This window comes from Mastomys coucha, unplaced genomic scaffold (genome assembly GCF_008632895.1).
Source record: "Mastomys coucha isolate ucsf_1 unplaced genomic scaffold, UCSF_Mcou_1 pScaffold15, whole genome shotgun sequence".
Taxonomy (NCBI): Eukaryota; Metazoa; Chordata; class Mammalia; order Rodentia; family Muridae; genus Mastomys; species Mastomys coucha.
Window position 1 is genome coordinate 47,193,664 of NW_022196897.1, and position 9,336 is coordinate 47,202,999.

Here is a 9,336-nt window from a genome sequence, read left to right on the forward strand (position 1 = left end):
AAAAAAAAAAAAAAATTTACCCACTGCACCATCTCACTGGTGCAACAACAACAAAACTATTTTAAAAAAATAGTCTGGCATGGTAGAGAGCTAAGTGGGAGTTCAGGTATCCCAGAATACGAGGGGGTGCCTAAGGAGGACTCAGAGTTCGTCCAGATTTTGAAGAAGCTCTAGTCCAGCCTTAGACAAAATTAAAGCACAAATCCGAATGGTGTGAAACCGCCCATCTTGCTTCTGCTCCTCAGAGAGGCAGCCGACAGCCTAACTGGTCGTTCGTACAGGAACCCAGGAAAAGAGCTTTGCGAGCTCTGAGCAGCTCACTGTGCTAGGTCTTCAACACCCAGGGCCTTTAAAATACCCCGCTGTCCTCAGACTTCACACAGAAATTTATTTAAAATGCAGTGAAATCCAGTGGAGGCAAAAAAAAAAAAAAAAAAAAAAAAAAAAAAAAAAAAAAAACAAAAAAACAAAAAAAACCAAAAACCTCTTGCATAATCCTGTTACTGAAGCCCACACAAGTATCCACTTAGTTCTTGTTTACTTTGCTCCTTCATTCTCGGAAACATTTGGTAGTGTTTTTTTGGAAGGAACTCTCCCCCCAGGGTTTCCCCATTAACATTTTTTTTTTTTTGACGTGCCTCCACGGAAAGCTTGTTTAAAGAAAAACACGTGCTTGGTGGAATTGTCTGTTTTCCTCAGGGGGTCATTTTGTAAGTGACTAATTATGTCTAATTTTTTCAGATGCCACTGTATATCAGCCGACCAAAGGTTTCTCTAAATCGCAGTGTTTGTAGTGAGATCCAAGCCTGGCTTTCCTCCCTCTTGATGCAGGGGTTATTTGGCTGAACTCTTTTCCTCTTTTAACAACTTGCCCACTAGCCACGGGACAGGGCCTGTTTCCTCCCTCCACCCCCAGGCCTCACCCCTTCCCTGCAGCCACCCTTTGAAGACTCTAAGTTCCTCTGCCCTCTAGCTAGTTAACCGTCTGGGGGTGGGGGGTCTGAGCTGAGGATGCAGACACGCTGGAAGTGGAGGGTCCTCGGCTTTGGCCTTTCCCCCGGGTCTGGCTCTCCGAAGACACCCAGCCAGAGAGATGGTTGCGGGATGGTCTGAGGGCGAGGCATGCGGGCTGCGGTGGGAGCTGGGACTCTGCGCTCTCGCGGGGCGCGGCAGGGGCGGCTTACCGGCGACGATGGCAGTGGCAAGGCTCAGCAGCAGGAGCGAGGACCGCGCTGCGTGGGGCATGACTGCGCGGCGCCGAGAGCGGGCGGGGGGGCGGTGCTTTGTCGGGCGCGCGGAGCTCCCAGTTCAGACGCGACGCCTCCCACTCGAGGCGGGGGAGTGGAGCCCAGGGTCGCACTGCTGGGACGCTCAGATTCCCAACTGGCTGGCACGCCGCAGATTCCAACTTCTCTTCGTTAAAGATAAACCTCCCATTTGAACTGAAATAATCTCAGACTTTCTAAAATGTTACAAAAATAGAGCTTCCCGTAATCCTTGGGGCAGTTTCTCTAAATGTTAGCATCTTACGTAACTTCAGTGCAAGGATCAGAACCAGGAACGAGCATTGGTGGAGCATTGTTGACTAATCCACAGCACTTGTGGCATTTGACAATTATTTTTGTTCTAGGGACCAATCCAGGAACAAGCACATTTGGGTTTGTCTGATGTTTCTCAGTAGAGTTGTTTGTGCCCCTTTGGCAAGAGTCATACATACAGAAGGGACAAAGATTGATGGACTTTGGTTATTTAGTGAAGGTGGTGTCACCAACCATAATCTCCCTTTTCACAATCGCCTCCCAGTGGACTATGTCTCTTAGAAACTATTTCTCTGCCACTAGGAAAGGTTTTTGGGATGGGAGATAGAAGCATAAGTTAAAGCAAGGACTATGGGATGGGACAGCTAACAATGCCTTTTGAAAAAGCCACCGGGAACATAATGCTATGGGGGGGAAGGGAGGGAGAAAGGGGGGAGAGAGGCAAGGAGAGGGGGAGGGAAAGAGGGAAGGAAGGAGAGAGGGAAAGAAGGAAAGAAGGAGAGAGGAAGAAAGGGAGGGAAAAAGGGAGGAAGGGAAGGGGAGGGAAAGAGGGAGGGAGGGAGGAAATTTTTAATGGAGTTACCTTACAAAAGGGAAAGAGAATAGACACCACCTAGCAAATAAAACTCCAGTACCAAGAACGGGTACTTCTTGAGTTGTTGCCAATGGAATCTCATAAAGCTCCAAGAACTACAGGTTATTGCTAACGGTCTTGGCTATTTTCAGAACTTGTTGGTAAGCCCCTGTTGCTGAAGACACCACATAGCTGAGTCAGATAAGGTGGAAAAATCAAGGTGGCACTAATTGGAAGCTTCGTCTATACCAGTCAGCTTTCATAGGGCTGGGAAGTGCTTGCTGTGCACACGAAAGCAGGAGAAAATACCTTTTTCTCCTCCATTAGTATATACAGCAAACACCTCTATCTCATCCAGATAGAAACCTTGCAAGCTACAGCAATGATGGGCCCAATAAGATATGCTTATTGCTGTGGTAGTGGCATGAATGTTACAAAAGTGACCAAGCAGTTTATGATTGGATCTAAGGCCTATGTTGGATCTAAGGCCATACCTGGCACTGTGCCAAGAACCTGTGATTAAATAGATCACAGTCCCTAAGGGGGAATACAATGCTATTATTCTGTTAAATGAACATAGTATTAAAGTAATTCCTAGAGACTTGCTGCTTTGCCCATAGATGAGTGTATCTCTCAACCCTCATCAGAGAAGCTTCTTCAGTTGATAACAGTTAATAGAGACCTTCCATTGGTCAATGTGCAGAAAATAAGAGACTGTGGAGGATGTGGCCCTAAGTGGGATTTGCATATCACACCCCTCCCCTCAAGGTTTTTGAATCTTTGGGGAGGAAAGGTCAGAAAGATAGTAAGAGTCAGAGCTGGTAGATAGCGTCAAAGACACTGTCTTCCGGACACAGCTGCAGACACTCACGTAAACTCACAGGGATTGTGACCACATGCATAAGATGTATGAAAACTCAACCCAGACACATTCCACTGGTGGATACCGTCAAGGACACTGTATTCTGGACACAACTGGGCAGCCGCACAAGTAAACTCACAGAGATTGGGACCACATGCACAAGATGTATGGATGTATGAAAACTCAACCTAGACAAAATCCCACCACTGAGGTGCTGGCTGGGCACAGACTTCTCACCAGTGGATGAGGCTTCTAATAGTAATGAGAAAGGGGAAGTCAATTCCCTTTAAAGATGCGGCCCCCTAGTTGGTTGACCATAATCTATGTCAGGCTTCACTCCCAAAAAATAGTAGGGCAAACTCCAATTGGGCTTTGATGGAGAGGATGAAATAAAGAAAGCTACAAGTTGGGTAAAAAGGGAGGAGGGTGGAGTGGATGAGTGTGAGAGGAACAGGGGAGTGAATATAACTGTAGTGGTTTAAATGTGCTTGGCCCAGGGAGTGGCACTATGAGGATATGTGGCCTTGCTGGAGAAAGTGTGTCACTGTGGGAGTGGGTTTTGAGACCCTCCTCCTAGCCACATGGGAGTCAATTCTTCTCCTGTTTGCCTTCAGAACAAGATGTAGAACTCTCAGCTCCTCCAGCACCATGCCTGTCTGGACATGGTTGTGCTTTCTGCCATGATGATAACCTGTAAGCCAGCCTCAATTAAATGTTGTCCTTTATAAGAGTTGCCTTGATCATGGTATGTCTTCACAGCAGTAAAAACCCTAACTTAGACAATAACCTCAACACATTGTACAGAATTCTCAAAGAACTAATGAAATGCTTTCTAAAGTCCATTTCGTTTGTCTGTGATAAGGACTATGCATGCCACTTTGGACTCAGGCTCCTGTACTGAGTCCAAGTGCTGGCACTACAGGCTAGTTCTTTAACTACGCTTTTATAAATGATGCAACTATACCTTAACCCAGGGGGGTTCTGCAACTGGCAACAGGAACTAGAACAAGCAAGGCCCCTTGTGTAAGCCTCATGTCATTGGCATCATTGTATAAAATCAAGACAAGGGGCTGGAGAGAGATGGCTCAGCAGCTTAGAGCACTTCCAGAGGTCCTGAGTTCAATTCCCAGCAAACCACACGGTGGCTCACAACCATCTGTAATGGGATTTGATGCCCTTTTCTGGTGTCTCTGAAGACAGTGGCAGTGTAGTCATATACAAAAGATGAAAAAAAATGCCAACAATCTGTGACTTATTTGAAAAAAAACAACCAAGTCAAACTCAATATAAAGAAAACAAGCAACAGGCAGAGCTGAAAGATACTTCTTACTCAAGAAGATAATAGAGAGCAAATGAGCTTATGAAGAGATGCTCTGGGTCATGTCATTAGAGGATTGCCAATGAAAAGCAAGAATGACTCAAATCCCAAATGTTAATTGGGTCCCCAAAATTACAGGAGACTCCACACATAAGACACTGAGGCTCTTTGCCCCCAGTTGGTTTTGATTGGTAAATAAAGTTCCTGGTGGCTAATGGTTGGGCAGGGAGACAGAAGTGAGACTTTTAGGTTTCCCGGGGCAAGGGACAGGGGTGGGGATGGAGGTGGGGGTGGGGGAAGGCTAGAGCAGCCATGCCAGGAAATGAGTAGCTTCCAGGCCTGAGATCTGCAGAAGAGAGAGCATAGTAATCATGTAAGAGCCTGGAAAGAGTGGCCCCAGGTTCCCTTATCCATTACTGGGTCTAGGGTAACAATGATGGAATATAGATTTTAGTAAGTAATAACTCAGAAACATCGGAGGGAGGTATTAGCCACATGGAGGGTTGGAAGTGGCTCAGCCATTAATCCACTTAAGGCATATTAAAATATAAGGCTCTGTGTGTGTGTGTGTGTGTGTGTGTGTGTGTATGTGTGTCTTTTATTTAGGAACCCAGGCCATTGGGATGGGTATCAAGGAACTTGTGCCACAGCTGCTGGGTCATTTTGAGTAGAGATTAATTGGCAACTGCAACAAATGTGGATTGGTTTTATGTTCAACTAATTTTCAAAGACATCTTAGACACAGGATAGAATTGACAATCTAATAAGCTGACCTAATTTAAGCTGTGACCTACTTCAGCTGGAGTTTTTGCTTTATCATTTGAACTAGAGAAAGGCACATTCTCTCCTTAGGCGGCTCTGGTACTCTGCCTCTTTTTTCACGCTAAGACATGAGACATCATCACTTACTGCCTCTGTGGGAGACCGCATCATCTACTGAAACCCATCACTCTCCATCTTCCTCTCTAATTATTTGTCCCAACTTAATTCTTTCTCGCTCCCTTCTCTCCCCTCTGGTCTTGCTCCATCCCTCGCCTCATTTTCCACAGCCTTCCATTTCTCTTTTATTCCTGTCTGCTTCCATCCTTTTCTTCTGCTGCACCATTCACCAAGATCTCAGCCTGAGTTGCTTGGTCTTCAGTCTCCAGCCCCCTCCACCCTCATATTGCAACAACTAAGGACAGCAAGAGAAAGTCCATTCTCCCAACACCTGTCGTTATCCATGCATCTCGGGCTCTGTGTGCCTCTTCTGTAATCCCCCTCTTCTTACCTTAGTCATTGTGCTCTCCCAGCCCTCTCATTGTACATGCCAAACACTTTCTTACTGTCACTGAGTTAAGGCTTTGTCTGCTTTCTCATAAGAATCTCTTACATCCTGCTGAGCAAGAAAACAGAGTCCACTGACTACCAGCTAGAGACAAACATCTTCAAATGCATATCTGCAGCTCTTCCTCTGTAGCCCCAGAGAGGAAGATATGCTTCCTCATCTCAGGCAAGCCCAGTTCCTCTTTTTGTAAACTGAGAACCAACTCTCTTGTCTCATCTTCTCCAACATTTTCTTCCATCGACAATTCCCATCTTCTCAGCATCAATTGTTCTTTGAGACTGGGTTTCCCCTCCTCCTGTTTTCTCTTTTGTTGTTGTTTTGTTTTTCTTTGCTTTGTTATTCCAAGACAGTGTTTCTCTGTGTAGCCCTGGCTCTCCTGGAACTCTGTAGACCAGGCTAGCCTCAAACTCAGAGATCCACCAGCCTCTGCCTTCTGAGTGCTGAGATTAAAGGAGTGTGTCACTATCACCCAGCCCTCTCCTATGTTCTGAACCTGTGGACTTGCCCTGATGCTACATGTTTTTAATTCAATCACTTAGGGAACAGGAGGATAAGGGGTTTGAGACCAGCCTTGGCCACAGTAGTGATATCCTGTCCAAATAAACCAAGGGCAGGGGGCTGTAGTTCAGTGGTAACTGAACCTGTGTAGCATGTTCAAGGAAGTTCCCGGATTCTGTCCTCATTACTGCAGAAACAAATCCTTACTTTCCATCTCTTTTGGAAGGAAGGAAGGAAGAGAGGAAGGAAGGAAGGAAGGAAACAGGAAGGAATGAAGGAAGGAAGGAAAGAAGGAAGGAAGTCTCAAAGCTGCTAGGGACCAGCCTTCTCCCTCTATGGCCTATCTCCACTAGACACAACGTTCTTAGAATATACTTCTCAGAATACTTCCATACTTCCACTGTATCTCTCAAAATTTCCCATTTCCCATTTCTAAATTCTTTCTTTTTGGCTCACTTCCTGGGAACTCTGGCTCCACTCTGGTGCTGGATTTCTACTGACTGGGCTCAACCCTGGTTTCCCAATAGCTATATTCTCCTGTTTGAGCTCTCTGTTGTTTTGTAAACACTAACTGGAGGCTACTTTCTAGTAAAAGGCTCATTAGCCTGGGGAATCAACCTGACCTAGCACTGATTATCAATCTACATTAGGTTCAGGGAGGAAATGACCAAGACCTGAAATAAGACAGCTAGTGACTGGCATTTGCCCTTCTTGTTAAAAGTCTAGGTAAAACTGAGCAAGATGATGAAGAGGGTTGGGGGATGACTTCTGGGTTTCTAGTTTGGATTCAAAAATGATACCTACTTCATATTAACTAACATAAATGTAACTGGTTGGGAAAATGGAGTAGCTTCTCAAATTCTACTTGTGATTAGCTTAGCTCAGGGGAAACAAAGAAATGTATGAACACTCAGTTTGTGGGGGTGTATAGTGAGAATGTTTTAATTAGATACTCAGAGAATTGTAGTCAGGTGTACAGATCATCAGTTTTATGTTGTGATCAGGCTAAGATCCCCCCTCTGAGTCAGTCTACATTGTGTAAAACGGAAAGCTGGTGAGGATGTAATTGAACAAGAGGACCGTGTTCCAGCCCCAGCACGCAGCAGAACTCGGCAGCTTTGGCCGTGTGATCCTGGCTTTAGAGTAGAGGATAGAAGAAAGGGGTTATACAACTAAAGAAAGCCAACGAGGCTAGGCATGTGGCAGGGGTGTTCCAGAGAGGCCATTGTAAGAAGCTGTGAAGGCGAAGCCTGGAGACCACACGAGGCTAAAGATCCCAGAGCCATGAAATACCTGTAGAGGAAAGTTGTTAACGGGGAAGTTTGTTGTAGTCAACAATGGTGAAAGGAGTCAAAGATCTGAAGGACATTTTGCCATCAGACACGGAGATGCAGAGTTTGCAGTTTGCCTTGCTGATTTTTCAGTCTCGTTTTGGTCCAGCCTTCCCTCACTCTGCTCCCTCTCCTACCTTATGGAAGGGTAATGTATGTCCTGTGCCATTTTATGTTGGAAGTATGTGATCTGCTTTTTATTTTTATTTTACAGGGGTTATATTTAGGAGATGGCATGAATCTCAGGAGAGACCTTGAACTTTGGACCGTTAAACAAGTTTGAGATTGCGATAGACGATAGGGACTTTTGAAATTGGACTGAATGTATTTCTGCATTATAACTATAAGCCTATTGGGGCCGGGGAGTAGAATGGGGTGGTTTGACTAGGTATGGTCCCCATAGTCTCATGTGTTTGAGTGCTTGGCTTATAGAGAGTGGCACTCCTAGGAGGTATGGCCTTGTTGGAGGAAGTGTGTCACTTTGGAGGCAGGCTTTGAGGTCTCATATATATTTAAGTCTGGTCAGTGTGACACACAGTCTATCCCTCCTGTCTTCAGATCAAGATGTAGAACTCTTGGCTCTTCCAGCACATGTCTGCCTGCAAGCTGTCATGCTTCCCACCATGATGATAACAGACTAAACCTCTAAAACTGTAAGGCCAGCCCTAATTAAATGTTTTCCTTTAAAAGAGTTTCTGTGGTCTCTTCATAGCCATGAAACCCTAAGATACACACATACATACATACATACATACATACATACATACATACAAACATACATACACACAACACATACATGCTGTGCGATGAGTGATAGATGATCTAAGAGTGTTAAAGAAACTGAGCTCAGGGGCTGGAGAGAAGGCTTAGAGGTTGTGTGCTACCATTTTAGAGGACCTGAGGTTGGTTCCCAGCATCTCCTGGGAAGTGCACAGTGCCTGTAATGCCCAAACCAGGGAATCCAAGACCCTGTTCTAGCCTCTGCAGCCACCTACATTCATGTGCACAGTCCAACACATATGCATAATAAAAAATGAAGTTTTAAAAAAATTGAGATTGCGAAGTATGAACATGTTTGCCTCAAACAGAACTATGAAGGAAGCAGAAAGTATCTGGCAAACGGTTGCCATGGAAACTGCTGTGCCTTGTGACGTAATGTTTAGTACAGTTTGACACTGTGAGTGGACACAAATATGTTTGTCTATGTTTATGACATAGTGCTTTCATAATGACTTGGTGTACAGTCTTTCATTTGAGAGCAAATTCGAATTTCTCTTCCTAAACAGGATACAGTTACTGCATGAACTAATAGCAATGAGGTCTCTGCCTCAGCCAGAGGGTCTTAGTGTAAAAAGCAGCCTAAGATGAGGGATTAGGGAGCTCCAGCAGTCTCTGGGAGATCTCAGCAACAGAGTCAGGCATGGGGCCTTCTACGAATATAAAAGTCAAAAAAATTGGTTTTGATTTTGTTTTTATTTCTTTTCTTTATCTGGCCATGGTGACGCATGCCTCTCAGGAGGCCGAGGTAGGTAGGCAGAAGTTCGAGGCTAGCCTGGTCTATAGAGTTCAGGACAGCCAGGGCTACACTAAGAAATCATGTCTTAAAACACACAAACAAAAAACCCATGCCAATGCAGCAACCATTTAGTAGGGAGAATTTCCAGAGACTGTCTGAGGAAAGGGGAAGGGAAAAGGAGAAAGAAGGAGGGAATGTTAGGACCACTTCTATATTTGTTCTCTATGAGTTATTTTTTTTTTAATTTCCAATTTCTCATATTATTGGATTTCAATCGATTAGGATATGTTGGTCATATTAATTCTCAAATTAATATATTAAAAAAGTAATTGTCACTTCCTGTTGTTTTTGTTGTAAGAGGTGGAATTAGGT

General features: G+C 44.8%; 1 protein-coding gene and 1 long non-coding RNA gene across 2 annotated transcripts in view; one reads left to right on the top strand and one right to left on the bottom strand.

Annotated features, from left to right (window-relative positions):
• Positions 1-1,604, bottom strand: part of Cd302 (CD302 molecule) — a 36,645-nt gene extending 35,041 nt beyond the window's left edge. Inside the window, exon 1 of the mRNA XM_031370375.1 lies at positions 1,185-1,604. Coding sequence (XP_031226235.1) covers positions 1,185-1,245 — 61 coding nt within the window. The 5' untranslated portion in view covers positions 1,246-1,604. The remainder of the gene's footprint in view (positions 1-1,184) is intronic.
• Positions 1-9,336, top strand: part of LOC116090214 — an 81,957-nt gene that overhangs the window by 27,218 nt on the left and 45,403 nt on the right. The gene's annotated exons all lie outside the window — the stretch shown is intronic.